The sequence below is a fragment of the Oryctolagus cuniculus genome, chromosome 3 (assembly GCF_051225735.1).
Source record: "Oryctolagus cuniculus isolate XC-2025 breed Fujian yellow rabbit chromosome 3, ASM5122573v1, whole genome shotgun sequence".
Taxonomy (NCBI): domain Eukaryota; kingdom Metazoa; phylum Chordata; class Mammalia; order Lagomorpha; family Leporidae; genus Oryctolagus; species Oryctolagus cuniculus.
The window spans coordinates 69,022,639-69,045,623 of record NC_142869.1 but is presented as its reverse complement, the minus strand read 5'-3'; the positions used below and the strand labels follow the sequence as shown (position 1 = coordinate 69,045,623).

Genomic DNA, 22,985 nt, shown 5'->3' with positions numbered 1-22,985 from the left:
TTTATTTTTTTCCGCCCAACTTCACGTTTCCATGCACCAAAATGCTGATGCTATAAATATGGGATGCCACGCTTACCTGACAGGCTTCTTCCATCCCACCTGGGCGCGGGGGGCTCAGGGCGAGCGCGCGAGCCGCGGCTGGAGCCTGCCTCTCGTGGCCGGAGCGGGCTCGGCTGGCTGCGGATTCCGCTGCTGGCCCCGGTGCCGGAGCCGCTCCCGTGCCAGAGCTCCCGCAGTCAGCGCCCCGCGCGCACGCGCGCTCCCCTCCGGCGCCTTCCGCGCCTCGTGTCTTTGGCAGGGCTTCAACTGGACTGCTCCTGGCGGGGCGGGGCGGCAGGCGCGCTTTCGCGGCCACGTGACCGGCGCGAACATGGCGGCGCCCAGCGGCGTCCACCTGCTCCTCCGCAGAGGTAAGCGCCTGGAGGACGGCTCCGCGGGGTTCGCACGGTGACTCGCACGCAGCGCCCCGGGTCAAAGGGTCACACACTCGCGCTCAGACTTTTCGCCGCACACGAATCTATGCTGGGCCCTACGGGCAGGCGCGGGCACACGCAATGATACTTCCCCCTCGCCGCAGGAACACAGACACCCATTTGCTCACGCGTCACTCGCCTGAATGGATCACGTCACGGCGTGGCCGCGGTTCGCAGTAACTCCTGGAGAGTTGCGGGTCCTTGTCTGAAGTTTTCTGTCCCCGCTTGGTTGTGTCACTACTGTAACATTTATTCCGTGTCTGCTCGGTCTGTCAGGTGTATTTTCTTTGAACTTGACTAGTATACTTACTGCCAAAAACAAATGATTCCAGCAGCGGGGCAGTGACACCTATGGTAACTCCGAAATGGGTCAGACACCCAGTTGCCTTCTCTTGACCTAGTGTGGTGGCATCTCTCTGGGAGAACTTGCAAAATGTGATTATTCTCTTACAGTGACTTAAGAGAAAACATGATGTTGGGTAGTTCTAGAGAGGTGTCATCTTGTGTGGGTGTTGAGATTTTTTTTGTCAAGGTACCAATATATTTGCAGCTACGTTAGGGAGCTCTGTTGGATTTGAACTAGGTTATGAATCTGTTGGAAAGAACTAGGAAGTAGTTTCAAGGATGGGGAAGAGGAAAACCAACATTCTGAGAAGCTACTTAGATATAAGGCATGTAGGTAGTTATTTTGGTTGTAATAGCTACCTTTTAAGTGTCTTTTTTTGTATAAGATATTGTGTTAAGTACGTTACATATGCCAGCTACCTTTTAAAACCCAGTGAATTAGGAATTCTTCCCTCTTTGCAGAGGTGCAAAGTGAGGCTAGAAATGTTCTAAGTAATTATGACTGGAGTCACACAGATGGTAAGAGGCAGAATGTGCATTTGAGCATGACTTTTCTTAAGAGTCATTTCTCTGTCCTGCATGGTCTGGTCTCCGTAGAAATCAGTTTGCAGAATTTAGATGGCATGGGACCAGTCAGATGACTGTGGATAACAAGTATTCGCAGAGAGGAAGATGTTTGTGTACAGGAAGCAGGCAGGTAGGTGGAGAGACTTCAGTGAGAGCAGAAATGAATAGGGAGCCACAGGAAGCTCTGAGGTGAGAGACGTGCGAAAGGAATTGAAGGAGCAGCCTTCCGACTGGTTGCCTGACAGAGTGGAGGTTCAGCCTTGCGAGAGAGCTGGTTTACATCCTTTATGGCCTGGGCTTCCGTCCAAACTCTGTATACTATTTAGGTTCCTTTTCTGTTTTGTCTTTTGACAAGACATGATGGCATTTAGATCTCATTTTTGCATGCTGCAGGTAATAGGAGGCTCTGAGAAGATAGACAAGGTCGAGGAGGAACAAATAAATAGATTCCCCCCAGAACCATATATATGTTTATATACACACACGTGCTTGTGTGTGTCTATAATACACACACACACACACATATAAATCCTTTTGCAGGTTACGTAAATAATAGTTCTTTCCTCCCTCACTCATTCCCTTGTTCTTTCCCTTCCTCCCTTTCTTCCATCTTTCAGATTTTCCAGCCAGCACTTACTGGCTTGGATTTTTTATGAAGAAACTTTAAGCATACTTGTATAGATGAAGAAAGCAACAGTAGTACAATGAGCTGCCATAGATTCAACACTTCCCCAGGTTTTGCCATATTTGGCCATTTGGGGACTGGACCAGCAGATAGAAGAGCTCACAGGCAGCCTTACCCACCATGCCACACACTGGCCCTGACTTAAATGTCCTTTTGTCTTTACAAACATGGTACCCACCTGGCTCAAAGTTAAGCTCATTAAAAGTATTCTGAATTGAGAGGCTGTTAATACTTGTTCTGGGTACCAGCACATGTCAAGGCAAGTTAAGTGGCCGTCTGCAGTGCTGGCATCCCATATGAGCATGGATTTGAGTCCCAGCTGCTGCACTCTGATCCAGCTCTTTGCTATGGTCTGGGAAAGCAGTAGAAGATGGCCCAAGTCTTTGGGCCCCTGCACCCACGTGGGAACAGCTGGAAGAAGCTCCTGGCTCCTGGTTTCGGATCAGTGCAGCTCTGGCTATTGCAGCCATCTGGGGAGTGAACCAGTGGATGGAAGACCTCTCTCTCTCTCTCTGCCTCTGTCTTTCAAATAAATCAATAAATTTTTAAAACAAAACAAAACAAAAAGACACTTGTTCTGTTTCACCATGGGCTAAGGGACAAGTAGGAACCCTTTGACTTGTTGACAGTGGAAAGAAGAGGAGATAAATCAGTCCCTTAGAGCCAAGACAGAAGGTAACAAGAGCCTTTTAGGAATAGAATATTCCTAGGAATCACCACTGGCAAGAAATCCCAGACTCAGAGTACAGAGTTCCTATTCTGGGCCCCCAGATCTCTCCGAGCACAGTCTTCCTTTTTTTTTTTTTTTTTTGACAGAGTGGACAGTGAGAGAGAGAGACAGAGAGAAAGGTGTTCCTTTTCCATTGGTTCACCCCCCAACGGCCGCTGTGGCCGGCGCACCGTGCTGATCTGAAGCCAGGAGCCAGGTGCTTCTCCTGGTCTCCCATGCGGGTGCAGGGCCCAAGTACTTGGGCCATCCTCCACTGCACTCCCGGGCCACAGCAGAGAGCTGGACTGGAAGAGGGGCAACCGGGACAGAATCCGGTGCCCCGACCGGGACTAGAACCCGGTGTGCCAGTGCTGCAAGGCGGAGGATTAGCCTAGTGAGCCGCGGCGCCAGCCCGAGCTAAGTCTTTCACTCCCAACCCCCAGTTTACTGGAATCCTGTCCTAGCACCTAAAGCCATCATGCAAGGACTTTTTTTTTTTTTTAAAGATTTATTTATTTATTTATTTGAAAGGCAGAGCTACAGAGAGACAGAGGTAGAGAGAGAGGAAAAGAGAGAGGTCTTTCATCTGCTGGTTCACTCCTCAGATGGCCACAACGACTGGAGCTGAGCTGATCCAAAGCTAGGAGCCAAGAGCTTCTTCCAGGTCTCCTGCAGAATTCGGTGCAGGGGCCCAAGCACTTGGACCATCTTTAGCTACTTTCCCAGGCACATTGGCAGGGAGCTGGATTGGAAATGGAGCAGCTGAGACTTGAACTGGTACCCATATGGGATGCTGGCACCACAGGCAGAGGCTTAACCCACTACACCACAACACCAGCCTCAGATGAAATTTTTTTTAAGTTTTTTTTTTTTAGATTTATTTATTTATTTGAAAGAGTTACACAGTTACGCAGAGAGAGAAGGAGAGGCGGGGGGAGGGTCTTCCACCCAATGGAGAGAGAGAGAGAAAGAGAGAGTCTTCCATCTGATGGTCACTCCTCAGTTGGCTGCAATGGCCGGAGCTGCACTGATCGAAGCCAGGAGCCAGGAGCTTCTTCTGGGTCTCCCAAGCGGGTGCAGGAGCCCAAGGACTTGGGCCATCTTATACTGCTTTCCCAGGCCATAGCAGGGAGCTGGTTCGGAAGTGGAGCAACCAGGTCTCGAACCGGTGCCCATATGGGATGCTGGTGCTGCAGGCCAGGGCATTAACCCACTGTGCCACAGCGCCAGCCCCTACAAGATTTATTTATTTATTTATTTATTTATTAAAAAGGCAGAGTTATGGGGCAGTGGGGAGAGACAGAGACAGAGCGAGAGAGTGAGAGAGCGAGAGAGTGAGAGAGAGCTTTCATCTGTTGATTCACTTCTTAAATGGCCGCAATGATTGGGAATGGGCCAGGCCAAAGCCAAGAGCCAGGAACTCATCCACTGCTTTCCCAGGTGCATTAGCAGGGAGCCAGATTGAAAGCAGAGCATGAGACTCCAACCGGCCCTCATATGGGATGCTGACATTGCATGTGGTGGTTTAATGCTGTGCCACAATGCTAGCCAGCCCTGACATTGAATGTTTGAATGGAATTAGACCCTGGGGGAAAATGTCTTTCCTTGGCAACAACACAAAATGCCTGTGTAGTTTATAGCATAGGAATGGAGCATCTTGAAGATCCCTACAAAGAATTGGTAGATGGAAATATACTTATTACTGCACTTTAGCAATATATTTATTTACTTTTATTTAAAAAATATAAAAAGAACTTAAAAGTGCTTTGTTTACTTCTGACCTTAATGCCACAGATTTCTCTATGGAGAATTTGCTTACTATAGGCATTTTTTTTGTAAATTCAATGCCCAGGTTGGGGGTATCATTCTACATCATGAATTTTTTTTAATATTTATTTATTTGAAAGGCAGAGTAACAGAAAGAGCTCTTCTGTCTCCTGGCCCAGTCCTCAGATGGCCACAGTGGCTGGACTCAGCCAGGCTGAAACCAAGAGCCTCTGCCATCCTGCTCTCACACGTGTGGCAGAGGCCCAAATACTTGGGCCATCTTCTGCTGCTTCCCAGGCACAGTAGCAGGGAGCTGGATTGTAAGCAGAGGAGTTGGAACTTGAACTGGCACTCTGATATGAGATAGTGGTGTTGCAAGTGGTGGCTTAACTCACCGGACTGCAACGCCGGCCTCCTATATCATGAATTAAATATTTACTTTAAACTTTGGCCAGCTGACCAGAAATCCTTGCTATCTTGCACACAGGAAAACATATGCTCAGTTTTGTCAAGCCAACTTAGTTTTCAGGTGCATTTCCTGGGTGATTTGGAAAATACGAATGCTAACAAGGAGCTTTTTGCAACACAATAAACTATGTAATTGCTAATAGCCAAAGAATAGAAATGGAGTTTTGCTATATGATATTTTTTAAAAAGACTTATTTTTTTATTTCAAAGGCAGAGGGATAGAGAGAAAAAGAGATCTTCTACCCACTGGTTCATTCCCCAGATGGCCTCAACAGCCAACTCTGGGCCAGGCTGAAGCCAGGAACCAGGAGTTCTATCATGGTCTCTTACCTTTCCCAGGCAGGTTGGCAGGAACCTGGTTTGGAAGTGGAGCAACTGGAACTTGAACAGACATTCTGACATGGGACACCAGCATTGCAAATGACAGCTTGAATTTCTGTGCTACAGTGCTAACCCTCTATGATATTTTTAAACAAATATATCTCTACTATATTATAAAATGGCTTGTTACTACATAGATGAAGATACTTGCAATCAGTTCTTGGCCTTTTTGCTAAGATCAAGTGAAGAAATACTTATAATCAAATCGTGAAGTCATTTGTATCCCTAAAGCCATATACACTTTAAAAAGATTTATTTATTTATTTATTTGAAAAGCGGGGCGGGGGTGGAGGGAAGGGAAGGAGGGAAAGATGGCCTCAACAGCCAGAGATGGGCCAGACTAAAGCCAGGAGCCAGGAGCTTCATCCAGGTCTCCCATGTGGGTGCAGGGGCCATTTTCTGCTGCTTTCCCAGGCCATAGCAGAGAGCTGGATCGGAAGTGAAGCAGCTGGGACTCAGACTGGTATTCATATGGGATGCTGGCACTGCAGGTGGAGGCTGCCATATATACTCTTAATGTTCTTTGTACACCAAGATAATGGCATTCACCTATGTAGTCACAGATTTTATGAAATGCACACTTTGCCCAAGCATTAGAAATATGAAAATGCAGTTTGGATACTGTTAGGGAACTTGGCAATGATGGAAGCTTCATTTGAACAACATCTTGCTTTACAGTTATAACTGTGTTATTGCAGATTAGGATTGCTTTTTTTAGCTTTTGAATATAGAGAATTTTTAAAGAAGATTGATTTATTTATTTGAAAGGCAGAATTACAGAGAGGGAGAGATAGAGAGAAAGGATAGATCTTCCATCTGCTAGTTCACTCCCCAAAAGGCCACAACAGCTGGGACTGAGCCAGGTGTAAGCCAGGAGCCGGGGACTCCATCCTTGTCTCCCACGTGGGTGTCAGGGACCCAAGTACTTGAGCCACCTTACACAGCTTCACAAGGCACATCAGCAGGAAACTGGATTGGAAGTAGAGCAGCTGGATTCACTCTGTGCTTCTATGGGAACCTGGCACTGCAGGTGGTAGCTTAACCAACTGTGCCCCAAAGCCAGGCTGAGAATTTGAAACATACACACACAGAGAACAATCCAATGAACTGTGTATCCCTCAACTAGATACAGTAGTCAGCAACATACACCCTCTTGTTTTGTTCCTATCACCAGCTACTTCCTCTCTCCAAAGCTGGAATATTTTGAAGCATATCCCAGTTGTATCATTTTGTGTGTAGATTTTTCTTCATCTATCTCTAAAAGATAGGGAAACTTTTCTTTCTTTGTGTGTTATACTTACTAGTTGCAGAATTTCCATTTGTTTCCTTTTTTATTGTAAAAAATTTACTTATTTGAAAGGCAGAGATAAAGAGCGATCAATCTGTCATTTACTGGTTCATTCCTCAAATGCCCACAATGACTGGGCTCTGCCAGGCTGAAGCCAGGAGCCAGAAACTCCATCTGAGTTTCTCGTGTGGCTGAGAGAGACCCATGTGCTTGAGCCATCATCTGCTGCCTCTCAGGGTGCTGCTTTTTTTTTTTTTTTTTGACAGGCAGAGTGGACAGTGAGAGAGAGAGACAGAGAGAAAGGTGTTCCTTTGCCGTTGGTTCACCCTCCAACGGCCGCCGCGGCCAGCGCGCTGCGGCCGGCGCACTACGCTGATCCGATGGCAGGAGCCAGGTGCTTCTCCTGGTCTCCCATGGGGTGCAGGGCCCAAGCACTTGGGCCATCCTCCACTGCACTCCCGGCCATAGCAGAGAACTAGCCTGGAAGAGGGGCAACCGGGACAGAATCTGGCACCCCAACCGGGACTAGAACCTGGTGTGCTGGCGCTGCAAGGCGGAGGATTAGCCTAGTGAGCCACGGCGCCAGCCATCAGGGTGCATGTTAATAGGATGTTGGAAGTAGGAGCAGGGGAGCCAGGACTTGACCCCAGGCACTCCAATATGAAATGTAGGCATCCTAAGGTTTAACCTCTTTCCAAATGTCCATCCCTTGTTCCTTTTTTATAGTAATGTTTCTATGTTGAGAGATCCCATTTGTTCATTCATTATGTCCAATTTTTCCTTTGAGTGCTTGAATATACTTATTTATATAACAGCTGTTTTTTTGAAGAGATTTATTTATTAAGAGAGGCAGAGTTACAGACAAAGAGAGACAGAGACAGAGAGAGAGGTCTTCCATCCGCTGGTCACTCCTCAAATGGCCACAATGGCTGTAGCTGAGCTGATCTGAAGACAGGATCCAGGAGCTTGTTTTGTGTCTCCCATGAGGGTGCAGAGGCCGAATCAGTAGAGCCATCTTCCACTGCTTTCCCAGGCCATTAGCAGAGAGCTGAATCAGAAGAGGAGCAACTGGACATGAACTGGTGCCCATATGGGATACTGGTGCTGCAGGTGGAGGCTTAATCTACTATGCCATGGTGCCAGCCCCATATAACAGCTGTTTTAAAGTATTTTTATATTAATTCTATCATGTGGGTAGTCTCAATATCTCAGTTTTATCGATTTTTTTTCTGACTGTGGATTACATTTTCCTACTTCATCACATGTCATGTAGTATTTAATTGTTTGTGACATCAAGGATAATGTCTTGTGGAGGCTGTTATTTTTCTTTAAGTATGTTGGGTGTTTTCTGGCCAGGAGTTGGTGATGTTATTGGCAAATCTGTTTGGCTTTGCCAGGCTGGTTTTATTCTTTGTTAGGGTGGATTTACTTGTGTTTTGCTTTTAGTCCTAGGGATGGCCCTTCCTGTAGGGAGGTTAATGATATTTTCTGTATGGGGCTAGAGAGCAAATGTCTTAGACTTCAGTTTCTGACACCATGACTCAACTCTGCCAGTGTTGTGCACAGCTTCACAGATCGGATGTAAATAAGTGAGTATAGCTGTATTCCAATAAAACTTTGTCTATAAAAATGGTAGAGGGCAGGCATTGTAACACAGTAAGTTAAAACACTGGGTGGAATGCTATTGTCCCATATCAGAGTGCCTGTGTTTGGGTCTCAGCTCTTTTCCTGATTTCAGCTTCTTGCTGGTGCACACCTGGGAGGCAGCAAGTGACAGCTTTAGTAGTTGGGTTCCTACAACCCACATGGGAGACCCAGATTAAGTTCCTGCTTCATGGATCCCTGCTTAGGCTTGGCCCAGCCCTGGCTGTTGCAGGCATTTGGGGAGTGAACCAGGGGATGAAGATCTCTTGTCTTTCTCTCTACCTGTCTTTTTCTATCTCTGCCTTTCAAATAAATAAATAAATATTTTTTTAAAAAAGGAAAATTACCCATTGAGAAAATCAGTGTAACAGTATTTATGCTGGGCAGAACAGAATTTAGGGCAAAAGCATCAAACAAATCAAAGCCAGTCATGGGCTTTTTTTTTTTTTTTCCTGTCTACACTCACTGTTTCCATAATGATCTCATCAGTCCCATAGCTCTAAACAATATCATTTAAGTTGTTGACTCCATATTTAGGCCCTTGGCCAAGACCTTTCTCCTAAATTCCAGACTTTTAATCTAACTGCCTATTGAACATTTCCAGTTAGATGTTTTAATAGACCTCTCAAAATCACTGTGTCCAAAACTCTATAACTGGATCTTCTAATCTCTCTCTCACTAAGTCTGCTCCACTGCAGACTCTGCTGATGGCAATATTTAAGAAAATCTTTCTTGAGATACAGTTCAACCATTTAAAGTATACCATCTAGTGTTTTTTTCTTTTTAAAATTTATTTATTTATTTTCAAAGTCAGAGTTATAGAGAGAGAGACAGAGAAAGAGGTCTTTTCATCTACTGGTTCACTCCCCAGATGACTGCAACGGCTGGAGTTGGGCCAGTCCAAAGCCAGGAGCCAGGAGCTTCTTCTGGATCTCCCATGTGGATACAAGAGTCCAAGCACTTGGATTATCCTCTGCTTTTCCCAGGCCATTAGCAGGGAGCTGGATCAGAAGTGTGGAGCAGCCTGGACACAAATCAGTGATAGGCAACAGGAATGGGATGCCAGCATTGCAGGCAGTGGCTTTACCTTGGCTGCCCCAGTATTTTTAGATGCTAATTTTGTTCTGTCAGTTTTTCATATCATAAAACTCCAAATAACCCTCAATTCCTTTTTTTCTTTCAAGAAATCCTGTTGGAGCTACCTTTAAGGTAGAGACACTGTTACATGGATTTGAGCCACTCTCAAGTCTTCACTGATTACTGTAGTAACCTGCTACTGGCCTCCCTGCTTCTTCCCTTGTCCTCCATACTTAGTTCTTTTTTTTTTTTTTTTTTTTTTTTTTGACAGGCAGAGTTGACAGTGAGAGTCTTCCTTTTTGCCCTTGGTTCACCCTCCAATGGCCGCCGCGGCCGGTGCGCTGCGGCCGGCGCACTGTGCTGATCCGATGGCAGGAGCCAGGTACTTATCCTGGTCTCCCATGTGGGTGCAGGGCCCAAGGACTTGGGCCATCCTCCACTGCACTCCTGGGCCACAGCAGAGAGCTGGCCTGGAAAAGGGGCAACCAGGAGAGAATCCGGTGCCCCGACTGGGACTAGAACCCGGTGTGCCGGTGTCAGAGGCAGAGGATTAGCCTATTGAGCCGCGGCGCCGGCCTCCATACTTCTTTCTTGACATAGCAGGCAGATGGGTATTTTTAAAAATGTGAGTTAGATTATGTCATTCTTTTGCTCAAAACCTATTGCACTCAGAGTAAAAACAATGTTCCTTAAAATGTCTTATAGCACTGAGCACTTTATTTTTTATTTTTATTTTTTGACAGGCAGAGTGGACAGTGAGAGAGAGAGACAGAGAGAAAGGTGTTCCTCTGCCATTGGTTCACCCTCCAATGGCTGCCACGGCCGGTGTGCTGCGGCCGGCGCACCGCGCTGATCCAATGGCAGGAGCCAGGTACTTATCCTGGTCTCCCATGGGGTGCAGTGCCCAAGCACTTGGGCCATCCTCCACTGCACTCCCGGGCCACAGCAGAGAGCTGGCCTGGAAGAGGGGCAACCGGGACAGAATCCGGCACCCCGACCGGGACTAGAACCCAGTGTGCCGGCGCCGCAAGGTGGAAGATTAGCCGGGCCATGGCGCCGGCCTAATAATGAACCTTTATTAATCAAATGATGTAGTGAAATACATAAAGCAGAAGCTATCAGAAATAAAGGAAAAATGGATAAAATCACAATCATAGTAGGAAACTAGTATTCTTCCAGGAATTTGTCATAATAAGTAGACATAATAAGGTTATTGACATTCATAATATTGTAATTAGTAAGTTTTATTTATTTAATAATCCAATTTGATGCTTTGTATTAAAAACTACTTTTTTTGCAAATACATATGAAGTAGGATAAAACTTGATAAATTATGCTGCTAAAAAAACTCAATGGGGAAGATGTTTGGTGTGGTGGTTAAGACATTGTTTGAGATAGCTGTATACCATAAGGGAGTGCCTGGATTCAATTCCTGGCTCCACTCCTGAATTCAGCTTCCTGCCAATGCAGACTCTGGAAGGCAGCCAGTATGATGGCTCAAATACGTGGGTCTCTGCCACTTATGTTGGAGACCCAGATTGAGTTCCCAGTCCTGGTTTTAGCCTAGCCCAACCATGAGCGTTGTGAGCACTTGGGGAGGGAACCAATAAATGTGAGCTTTCTATGTCCATCTGCCTGCCTTTGTCTCTCTCTGCCTCTCAAATAAATAAACACATAAACAAGTTTTAAAAACCTCAATAGTTCTAGAAAGAAAAATTGTAAACTACATTGTCTGATCACAGAGCAGTAATGCATTTGTGATGCAGATTAATGGGGAGAGAGAATAGATTCGACCCACTTATTGTAGATACACAGCCGTCAAAAAGCCCTAGATAGTGGGAGCCTTGCTGTTAACACTGTGCTGGACTTGGAATACACAAATCTTGTCCTCCATGAAATCATAGTCCTTTAGGGGAATCAGACATGTAAATCCATTATTACACAATGAGACAAGTGCACAAAGAAGTAGGCAGACAGCGTGATGGGACCATCCAGTAGACTGAGGAGTCAGCTTCACAAGGAGATGAAGACTGACTGGCCTGAATCTGGGATGGCCAGTGCCAGGAGACTTGGTCAGGGGAAGAGGTCTAGTGGCAGAGAGGGATGTGAGGGCCACTGGGGCCTTCTGAAACTCTGTTGGTTTCACATGTGAGCCACAGGAGAGGTTGGAGGTAGCTACTTTTGGCAGCAGAAGATACAGGATTTTGGAGTGGGTGTTTGGCACTGTGGTTAAGGTGCTGCTTAGGATATCCACATTTCATATGAGACCACCTGGGTTGCTCTGCTCCAAATTCTAGCTTCCTGCTCATGTACACCCTGGAATTCAGAGGTGATAGCTCAAGTGTTGGGTCCCTTCCACCTATGTGAGAAACCTGCATTGAGTTCCTGACCCCTGGCTTTAGCATAGCCCAGCCCCAGTCTTTGTGGGCATTTGGGAAGTAAACCAGCAGATGGAAGATCTCTGTCTGTCTCTATCTCTCTGCCTTTCAAATGAAAATGAAAAATTTTAAAAGAAGATTCAGGATATGGGGACCACCTGAATGCGACAGCTGGGGTGTATGTGTGAGAACGAGGGAAGATGGGCAGACTCCGTTCCCTTAGGGATGGAGAAAGTGACAGATGCACATGCAGATCGCTTTTTCATGTGGGAGAAGGAACAGAAAATTGAAGAAGCTCTTTATCCCTGGTGACTTCTATTTCTATCTATCTGCTTTTGTGGAAATCAGAGATGAAATGATGAAGTTGGCAATTGATAAATAGGAAAAGAGATTGATAATGGTTAAAGAGAAAGATTGCCTAGCAAAGTTAATGATCCAAGTGAAATTAGACATTAGTGTACCTATTTGTAGTAGCCCAGTTCATTGCCCCTGTGATTTTCTCTAAGTGGACATCACCCTGTGTGTATAGAAGAGTGGAGGTAGAGATGGCTTGACTGAAATTTTCCAGATAAATGCACTAGAAGGAGCAAGAAGTCAGAGAGGCAGGGAAGAGGGCAAGAAGGGGACTGAGCTGATAAATCCCAGAGTGTATCCTAGGCTGAAAGTGTCATAAGGGCTTGGGCCTTGTATCTGCACCCATTATTAAAAAGAACTATCTGGAAGGTAGAAGAAGTAAAAAGAAAATTTGAGGAAAAGGCAGTTGTCCAAAGATGGGAATTCCCAGCAAGGTTCAAGAACAGGTGTAGTGGGAAGGAGTGAAGAACTGGATGATCTGGGGCTAGGATCTGCAGTTTCATGATGGGGGTCACTTCTGAGCTGGGTCAGTTTTTAGTTTAATTGGGGAAAGAAGCCCGAAACATGATAAAGCACACAGCAGGTGTATGATAGTGCTCTGGGAGCAAGAGGAAAAGAAGATCACTTGGAGTTGGAGTGTTCACGGCACAGAAGAAATGGGAGTTGGATTAGGCTTTGAAAGGCAACCATCAGAGGCCCCGAGGAGAGCATTCTGGAGAGGATAAGGCAGGGGTTGTGGCAAAGCTGCGTGAGTACAGAAGGCAAGGCATGTGTAGAGGATTCTGGAATGGAGAGTTTGGCTAGGGCAGAATTTGTGTCAGTGGAGATGAATAACACAAGTTAGGACCAGGTAGTGAAGAGCCTTGAAGGGCAGCTTAGGGTTTATGTTCAAGGCAGCAGGGACCACTGAAGGCTTCTGACAAGGAAGTGAGATTGTGTCTCCATTTTAATCTACTGCCGAGGTGTCTTGGATGTATTAGAGGGAAAATCATTGCTGTCAATTAGGACATAGTGGCAGGAGCAAAGTGTGTAACGACTGTGAGATGGAAAGGAGAGATGAATGCGAGAGAAAGGGTATAGAGGAGAAACTGTCAGGTCATGGAGGCTTGTTGGGAAGCATGTTGCTGTGGATTCGTTCTGAGAGGAGGAGCGTGGTGGGGGCAGGAGGCAGAGTCACCACACAGACCCCAGGAGGGAGTCGGGTGAAAGCAGGCCAGAGGCAAGCAGCCGGTAGACTCCCTTATTTCAGTTGGTACAGCAGCTTAAATAGCCAAGGCAGCCAGTCTGGTCAAGGGGTGGTTTATGCCCTAACCAGTCACAGACTGTTGCCAGGCAGTATCCGAAGCCATCCAATCACAGCCTGTTGCCAGGTGGTTTCCCAAGGTGTTTCTGAAGCCTGTCCTGAGTAACTGACGCTCCCTTGCCAGTGGCCATCTTAGCATGGCCTTCTCATTCCACCACAGAAGGGGACCCAAGGAAGGAGAGGACCCATGAGAGCTGAAAAGGAGCAGCTGGCTAAAACAGAGAGCCTGATCAGGATCAGCCTCAGGAGGAAGCCTTAGGACCACCGAGTCAGGATCAGCAAATCTGGCCACTGGGAGGCCACAGTGACATGGGCCAAAATGTTCAGAAGGAAATAGGATAAGTGGTAGTTGTCAAGAACTGTGGAGGGTTTTTGTCCCTTTTTATTTTCTTTCTTTTTTTTAAAGATTGATTTATTTATTTGAACGTCAGAGTTACACAGAGAGAGGAGAGGCACAGAGAGAGAGGGGTCTTCCATCCGATGGTTCACTCCCCAGTCGGCTGCAATCGCCGAACTGCGCCAATCTGAAACCAGGATCCAGGAGCTTCTTCTGGGTCTCCCATGCAGGTGCAGGGGCCCAAGGACTTGGACCATCTTCTACTTCTTTCCCAGGCCATAGCAGAGAGCTGGGTATGAAGAGGAGCAGCCAGGTCTCGAACCAGCGCCCATATGGGATGCTGATGCTTCAGGCCAGGGTTTTAACCCGCTGCACCACAGTGCCACTCCCCGCCCCCTTTTATTTTCTAGTAACATCTTTCTCAAGATGTAATTCACAGACCATACAATTCACTTATTTAAAATGTATAATTCTGTGGTTTTTAGTATATTCACAGAATCGTGTGAGCACCACCACAATCCATTTTACGTCTTCACCATCCCCAAAAGAAACCTCTTACCTATTAACGGTCACTCCCAGTCCCCATATCCCCTGCAGCCCTAGGCAACCAGTAATGCCCTGTCTCTGTAGATTTGCCTATTCTGGACATTTCATATAAATGCAGTCATACAGTATGTGGCCTTCTGTTGCTGGCTTCTTAGACTTAGCATGATCTTTTCTTTCTTTCTTTCTTTCTTTCTTTCTTTCTTTCTTTCTTTCTTTCTTTCTTTTTTTCTTTTCTTTTCTTTTCTTTTCTTTTCTTTTCTTTTCTTTTCTTTTTTTTTTTTTTTTGACAGGCAGAGTTAGACAGAGAGAGAGACAGAGAGAAAGGTCTTCCTTCCGTTGGTTCACCCCGCAATGGCCGCTATGGCTGGCGCTGCTGATCCGAAGCCAGGAGCCAGGCGCTTCTTCCTGGTCTCCCACGTGAGTGCAGGGCCCAAGCACTTGGGCCATCCCCCACTGCCCTCCTGGGCCACAGCAGAGAGCGGAGCAACTGGGACTAGAACCTGTGCCCATATGGGATGCCGGCACTGCCAAGTGGAGGATTAACCAAGATAGCCACGGCGCTGACCCAGCATATTTTCAAGGTTCATCCCTACTGAAGTATATAAAAGTACTTCATTCCTACTTATTGTTTAATAATATTCCAGATGTACACACAAATTATGTGTATATGTATAAAATCAGCTTTTTATCCCTTCACCAGTTGATGGACATTTGAGTTATTTCCGCTTTCTAGAATCGTGCTACTGTGAACACTTGTGTTGAAGTTTTTGTGGAGGCCTATGTTTTGTTTTGTTTTTGCAGTAGAGGCTTTAGCCATCTTTTGGAGCCGAGGGAAGGAGATAAACTAGTAAGGATAAAGGAGCACTGGAAATCCTGGCAATCAGGAGGCTCCTACAGGGAAAGCAGACTCTAGAAAGATGCAAAGGACCAGAAGGAGCAGGAGGGGGGAAAAGTTGCCCGAGAGTGCGGAGGGGACTCTACTTCTGAAATAGCAGTGAAGGAACGATGATGTAATTATGTGAATGTTAGTTTGGGTGTCCCCCAAAGACCCATGTGTTAAAGGCTTGGTCCCCAAACTCTTGGGTTAGTGGTTCTGAGCGGTTGGAAACGTAATCCAATTGTAGTGTGTTGTGGCGAGGCCTTTGGAAGTGATTAGACTGGGTTAGGCTGATGGAGTGCAGCCTCCGAGACTGAGTCTGGAGGCTTCACACAGACACAGACACAGACACACTCACGCACACACTCACACCCCCTCTTGCCGTGAGATGTTCTGTGCCGCCTCAGGATCCTGCCAGCAAGAATGTATCACCAGAGGCCTAAGAGATGGTGAATTGAAATAGACCTCCTTGTTTCATAAGTAACCTGTATCAGGTATTCTGTTGTAGTGGCAAAAAGCTGACTAAGCCAAATGGGAATTTCTCTCTCTCTCTCTCTCTCTCTCTCTCTCTCTCTCTCTTCCTGCCTTCCTTCCTATTTATTTACTTATTTATTTATGTGAAAGGCAGTTACAGAGAGAGGGTGAGGCAGAGAGAGAGGTCTTCCACCCACTGGTTCACTCCCCTAATGGCCACAACAGCCAGACTGAGCTGATCCAAAGCCAGGAGCTGGGAGTTTCTTCCAGGCCCAAGCACTTGGGCCATCTTCTACTGCTTTCCCAGGTCATCAGCAGGGAGCTGGATTAGAAGTAGAGCAGACAGAACTTGAACTGGCACCCATATTGATTGCTGGAGCTGCAGGCAGACATTTAACCTACTATGCCATAGCACCAGTCCTGGGAATTTCTTTTTCTAGAGATGAAAATACTTTTAAAATATATTTTCTGGTTATAAAAATAATACGAAGAAGCCAAGAATATAGGTTCTCAGGTCAGCCTGCTTAGGTTTGAATCTTGATACTGCGGCTTAGTAGTTATGGAGCCTTGGTCTGGTTAGTCTTTTTAAGCTTCGGTTTCTTCATTTGTAAAACATGAGTGAGTGAGTCCCTACTTTAGTGGCTGTTCCAAGGACTGAAAGAAATAATACCCATACAGCTGCTTACCCATTGCTGTGGAACAAATTGCCCAAACAACTACCACTTACTGTGTCACAGCTTCAGAGGGCCAGGAATCCAGGAGTGACTGAACTTGGTGTCTAGCCCAGGATTTCTCACGACCTACAGGTGAGTTGTTGGCTGAAAGCGTAGCTATGCAGGGACTTGCTGGGGCTAAAGGACCCAGTTCTAACTTCACTCTCGTGACAGTTGGCAGGCTTCGTTTCTTGCTCCCTGTGCCTCCTTGTAGGACTGTTCACAGCAGAAAACTAGTGAGGTGCTTACAGAAGCCGGGAGAGAGGGAGAGAGAGAGAACCAGAGTATCCATGACAGAGCCATAGTCCTTTCTAACTAAACCTCTGAAGTGACTTCCCGTCACTGTCAGAAGCTATGGATCACATAGACCCCTAGTATGGCAGGGGACCAGTCCAAGGTGTGAATAGCAGGAGACGGGCCTATTGGGGACCATCTCAAAGACCAACCACCCATCACTTAGCACCATGCAAAGCACATGGTAAGCCTGTAATTGCCTCGCTCAGTGGCAATATTAAGATATTATAGAAATGTGTGAAAAAGAAACTGAACTGTCACCCATGGTCATTTAGATAGAAGGGTAGGCATTTCTTTTTTTTTTTTTTTTTTTTTTCCTTTTGGTTTGTAAGTGCCTTAATGGTGGAGACTGATAGCTTTATGCCTATTTTTTTTTTCTTAAAGATTTATTTTATTTATTTGAAAGACAGTTAGAGAGAGAAGTAGATCCAGAGAGAGAGAGGTCTTCCATCCACTGGTTCACTCCCCAAATGACCGCAACAGCCAGAGCTGAGCTGATCTGAAGCTAGGAACCAGGAGCTTCTTTGGGTCTCCCACGCGAGTGCAAGGGCCCAAGGACTTGAGTCATCTTCCACTGCTTTCCCAGGTCGTAGCAGAGAGCCAGATTGGAAGTGGAGCAGCCGGAACTCAAACCGACACCTCTGTGGGTTGCTGGTGCTACAGGCCAGGGCTTTAGGCCGCTGTGCCACAGCGCCAGCCCAGTATGCATTTCTAAAGTGAACTTTCTTCTAAGGAGGGCTACTGGCATTATGACAGTGGTTCTTAAAAAATTTCTACCCCACCAAGAGAAAATCTATTAATTACTGAAATATCACCGTAGGAAAATTAATCTTGAGATTCCTTTTATCTCTCAGTTTCAAAATCTACATTTCACACTGTTGTTTTCTCTTCAGTTTGGCATGTAATTGTCCTGAATTTGGGGCCTCACACACCATGACTCTCCGTCATGAGTAAGAGAATGGTTTTCCCATAAGATCAGTTCAAAGTAGGTCAGGAGAGAAAAGAACACCTGGACCACATTCTCCACAAACGGGCCGACGCTGCTGAATCCTGGCCCCGCCAGGAGCTGATATTTCAAGAGACAGCTCCTCTGTCTGCTGTCCTCTCCCTGCTTTATGCTCTGTGAATAGCAGCTGTTCAGGGCATGGCCAAGTGCAGGGGTGCTGCAATCAGAGCAGTGAGCGAGGACGCAGCAGGGACAAGGCTGCGCTGGGGCCAGGGAGGGAGGCAGGACAAACAGCCAGAGAGCAGGGTGATGGCTTCTTTGTGGAGTGAAGCATGGGGAGGGTTATCAATTACCTAAATTCAAAGAAAGAAAATCTCTTGAACCTCTGTGTTTCTCATAACTTTGCAGCCAAGCCTTCTGCCTCAGAGCACAAGGAGACTGGGTATGTTAAAGAAAAATCGCAGCAGCCTGAGAAAGTCTGAGGAAGTCAGTCTAGGTGGATTATTGCTGTGTGGTAGCTGCTTTTACAAGGGTCAGATTAATTTTCTAATGCTGTCTTCTACTTTAATGTTACTGCTTTAATCATTAGAATACCACCAATTCCTTCGGGCAATAGGAAGCTATTGAAGATTTAATGAGATTCATATTGCTTATGCTTAAATGTTGATGACTTCCTGCATGCATATTAATCATTCCTGACCTTGATCTCAAATTCCTTCCCAGTACAAATTCTCATCAAGCAAGTCTACTAGATCCCTCACTATTCCCCAAATCCCTGGTTTGTTTCCAAAAGTAAATAAAAGAACATGAGGTCTGAGCTCCGTGTGTGTCGAATTTTCAGTACCCTTGTCTTCTAGTTCTTACTGTGACTGTTAATCTGGAAAATTTAGTGGGAGAGAAATCACTAACTCTTTACAGGGGATTTAGCCTCATTTGAAAGACTGTGCTGTGTGCAACAGACCTTGAACTCGCCTTAATTGGTTGTCTAGGTCAGCGTGTCCAACTGGCAGCTCCCAGAACCCATCCAGGCCATGGAGCTTGTCCTGGTGGCCCATGTGTGTGAGCTCCGGCTGTCGAGCAGCAGGACTCGGCCTCTATCCCCTGCCACCTTGGCCCCATCCTTTAGACTGGGCTTGCCCCCTCCTGCCACGGTGGCCTGGGAAACCCGGGCTGGCCACCTGGTCTCCTCATGCCCAGCATCTCTGCATCTGCCCTAATTGTCCCCGCAGCCGCCTGGGCAGAGCTTCAGACAACAGCCCTTTGTTGAACCAGGACCCGGGCAAGAGTTGTTGGAGGATGCGGGAGGAGAGGTGGCAAGTCTGATGAACCTGAGGGAATAGGAAAATAAGAGCGAAGGAGTGTGGGAAAGAGGAAGAGCTCGTATTAGAGGGAGAGCAAATAAACAGGTAAGAAGATGAGTGAGGCAGTGTGTATGCAGAGGCAGGATGTGGGTGAGCAGCCAGCAAAGCAGTGTAGGAGCCTGTGTGTGCCCAAGCCAGCCACTCAGGAGGAACAAAAGAGAAAGTAGCAGGCAAAAGAGACCCCTTGTGAGAGAAGAGAAATGAGAGAACATAGGAACCGCTCTACCTGGCAGGATGGAGCATGAGCATCATGGGAGACGGGAGACATGGTCTAACGGGGTAGTTTTTTTTTTTTTTCTGATTTGTGAATATATTTATAACAAAACTCTTATTCATTAAAAAATGTTAAACCAAAGATATACACTTAGACAGTGGAGGGTGCTGTGGTGCAGCAGGTTAAGCTGCCACCTGGGATGCCAACATCCCATATCAGAATGCCTAGTTTGAGTTGCAGCTACTCCACTTTCAATCCAGCTTCCTGCTAATACACATTGTAGGAGCCAGCAGATGATGGCTGGGCCCCTGCCACCCACACAGAGACATGGATGGAGTTCCTGGCTCCTCACTTAGGTCTTACCCAACCCCTGTTGTGGGTATTTGGGGAGTGAACCAGCAGATGAAGATCTTACTCTCCCAGTTTCTCCCCATCTCCCAATTTCCCTCTCTCTCTCTCTCACTCTCTCCCTGCCTTTCAAATAAATAAATAATTCCTGTATTTTAAAAAAGAGTATTATGTGACATTGGGATTATTTTCAGAATTCCCAAATGCATAATCATTTGATTCAGAAGCAAAGCCTGCCTACTGGCATGTTGATTGTTTTAAATGTAGCCTGGCCTATCAAGAATTTGGATAGTAGTTTTTTGTTTTGTTTTGTTTTAGCATTTACTTATTTATTTGATAGGCAGAGTTACAGAGAAAGAGAAAGAGAGAGAGATCTTCCAGGTTGGGCAGCACTGTGGCATAGCAGGTAAAGCAGCCACCTGCAGTGCCGGTATCCCATATGGGCACCCGTTTGAGTCCTGGCTGCTCCACTTCCGATTCAGCTCTCTGCTATGGCCTGGGAAAGCAATAGAAGATGGCCCATGTCCTTGGGCCCCTGCATCCGTGGAGGAGACCCAGAAGAAGCTCCTGGATCCTGGCTTCAGATTGGCACAGCTCCAGCCGTTGTGGCCATCTGGGGAGTGAACCAGCAGGCAGAAGACCTCTCTCTCTCTCTCTCTCTCTCTTTCTCTCTCTCTTTCTCTTTCTCTTCTCTGCCTCTCGTTTTCTATGTAACTCTGACTTTAAATAAATAATATCTTTAAAAAAAAGATATCTTCCATCTTCTGGCTCACTCATGAAATGACATAGGCCAAGGGCTCCTGGCTTCTGGGCTGATCAGAAGCCAGAAGCCAGAAACTTCCTTAATCATGTGGCTGCAGGGGCCCAAGGACTTGGACCATCCCCTGCTACTTTCCCAGACACATTAGCAGGGAGCTGGATCAGAAGTAGAACAGCTGGGACTCGAACCAGTGGCCCATATGGGATGCTGGCACTGTAGGCAGTGGCTTTACCCATTACAGCAAAGCACCAGCCCCCAATAGTAGGGGTTTTGATCACTGTCTGTGCTTACCAACTATGCAAGAAATAAATGGGATAATTTTTAAAAATTTGTTATTTGGGAGACAGATTTCACTCCCCAGATGCCTATGACAGCTGTACTTGTCAAGCTGAAACAAGTAGCCTGGAACTCAGTTAGGGTCTCCGATGTGGGGGGCAGAGATCCAGCTTATTGAGCTGTCTCCCAGAATGCACATTAGGAGGATGCTGGAATCACAAACAGAGCCAGGCCTTGAACCTGGGCACCGCAATATGAGATGCAGGCATCCCAATAATATCTTTAACCACTGTGTCAAATGCCTGTCCTGGGATAACTTTTGCATACAGATAGAAATTTTTCATGTTTCTAAAGTAGGTAATTTAGGGTTTTCTTTTGTTTTATTTTAGATTTATTTTATTTATCTGAAAGGCAGAGTTATAGAGAGAGAGAGATCTTCCATTTGCTGGTTCACTCCCCAAATGATCACAATGTCTGAGGCTGGTCCAGGCTAAAGCCAGGAACCAGGAGCTTTATTCAGGTCTCCTACGTGGGTGCAGGAGCGCAGGCAGTTGAGCCATCTTCCACTGCTCTCCCAGGCACATTAGCAGAGAGCTAGATCAGAAGCAGGGCAGTCTCAGGGTGGGGAGGAGGCCAGCAGCGCTGCGGTGTAGTCAGTAAAGCCACTACCTATGGTGCTGGCATCCCATATGGGCACCAATTCAAGTTCTGGCTGTTCCACTTCCAGTCTAGCCTAGGCTATGGCCTGGGAAAGCAGTAGTAGATGGCCTAGGTCCTTGGGCCCCTGTACTCGCCTGGAAGACCTGGAAGAAGTTCCTGGCTCCTGGCTTCAGATTGGCCCAGCTCTGGCTATTGCAGCCATGGAAGTTGATGGAAGACATTTCTTGCTCTCTGCCTCTCTGTAACTCTCTGCCTTTCAAATAAGATTATTTGTTTACTTGAATGGCATAGTTACAGAGAGGCAGAGAGGGAGAGGGAGAGGTGTCTTTCAACCACTGGTTCACTCCCCAGATGGCCACAACAGCTGAAGCTGCACCATCCGAAGCCAGGAGCCAGGAGTTTCTTCGGGGTCTGCCCCGCAGATGCAGGGGCCCAAGGACCTGGGCCATCTTCTACTGCTTTCCCAGGCCATAGCAGAGAGCTGGATGGGAAGAGGAGCAGCCCATATGGGATGCCGGCACTTCAGGCCAGGGCTTTAACCTGCTGTGCCTCAGCACCGGCCCCTGCAGTTGGTCTCTTAAAGTCCTGGTGTTCATTGTAGTACCCTGACCTCAAGTGTTCCTGGCAAAGACCTACTCTTTTACTCTCTCCTAAGAATCAATCTCCGGCCGGCACCGCGGCTCACTAGGCTAATCCTCTGCCTTGCGGCGCTGGCACACTGGGTTCTAGTCCCGGTCGGGGCACCGGATTCTGTCCCGGTTTCCCCTCTTCCAGGCCAGCTCTCTGCTGTGGCCAGGGAGTGCAGTGGAGGATGGCCCAAGTCCTTGGGCCCTGCACCCCATGGGAGACCAGGATAGCCATTGGAGGGTGAACCAATGGCAAAGGAAGACCTTTCTCTCTGTCTCTGCCTCTCACTGTCTACTCTGCCTGTCAAAAAAAAAAAAAAAAAAAAGAATCAATCTCTAGCCTTTTGCCAGAATAGAAGGGCAGTCCCTCCATTTCATATTTCATAGAGTAGGGAATGGAGCCTGGGGGTTGAGCTTTGTCTTAGAACAGGTTTCCAACCACTCTTCCTTATTTTAGTTCCACATCCCCATTTTGCCCAGAGACCTCCACCTGGCTTCTGGGAATTTTTGCCTCTTTCCACTGCCTGAACTGGATCCAGTTTTCTGGTCATCTACCTCCGAGTCAACTACCTCCCATCATCTGCTTTTCAGCCTCTAGTCTTCTTTGCTCCTGTTATCTCCTCCCCTGTTCTCTCTGGTCTTACAGGCACATGCCTTCACATCCAGGAGAGGCAGTAACAGTAGACGTGTATTTGATTCACCATCTTTTTTGACTTCTAAAATGAATTTTGGTGCCTCATGGCCAGAAATATTGCACTTACTTGTGTCACACTTTGTTTCATTTTATTCCAGTTTTATAATTTCTTTTTTTAGGGGGAGGGGCTCCTCATCTAATGTCAACCCTTTTCATTTACTCAGTGACAGTTACCACCTCTGGTCTGATGGAAACCATAGTGCCTCACTCAAGTCTTTCTGCAGATCCTTTTATTGTTCTGTTAATCCTGGGCCAACTATGAGACTTTGTCCATATTCCTAACTTTGTCCTCCTTTTGTTTCCTTCTTTCTTTCCTTTCTTTTCCTTCCCTCCCTCCCTTCCTTCCGTCCTTCTTTCCTTTATGATTTTGAATTCTTTCAGATTTACTTGAAATCCAGAGTTAACAGAAAGAGAGAGAGG

The 22,985-nt window shown here is 46.7% G+C and overlaps 1 protein-coding gene across 8 annotated transcripts in view; it reads left to right on the top strand.

Annotated features, from left to right (window-relative positions):
* Positions 1-204: 204 nt before the first annotated feature.
* METAP1D (methionyl aminopeptidase type 1D, mitochondrial) overlaps positions 205-22,985 on the top strand; it is a 99,361-nt gene continuing 76,580 nt past the window's right edge. For 4 of the 8 annotated variants that reach the window (XR_016230794.1, XM_017342930.4, XM_089328158.1 and 1 more), the window contains exon 1: positions 269-410. Coding sequence is in view for 4 of the 8 variants with exons in the window: in XM_017342930.4 (XP_017198419.3) it covers positions 371-410 (40 nt within the window). In the remaining 4 variants the exon portion in view is untranslated. Of the gene's footprint in view, positions 411-22,985 lie in introns of all 8 variants that reach the window. The other 4 variants (XM_070070689.2, XM_070070690.2, XM_002712288.6 and 1 more) reach the window with 3 other exon arrangements.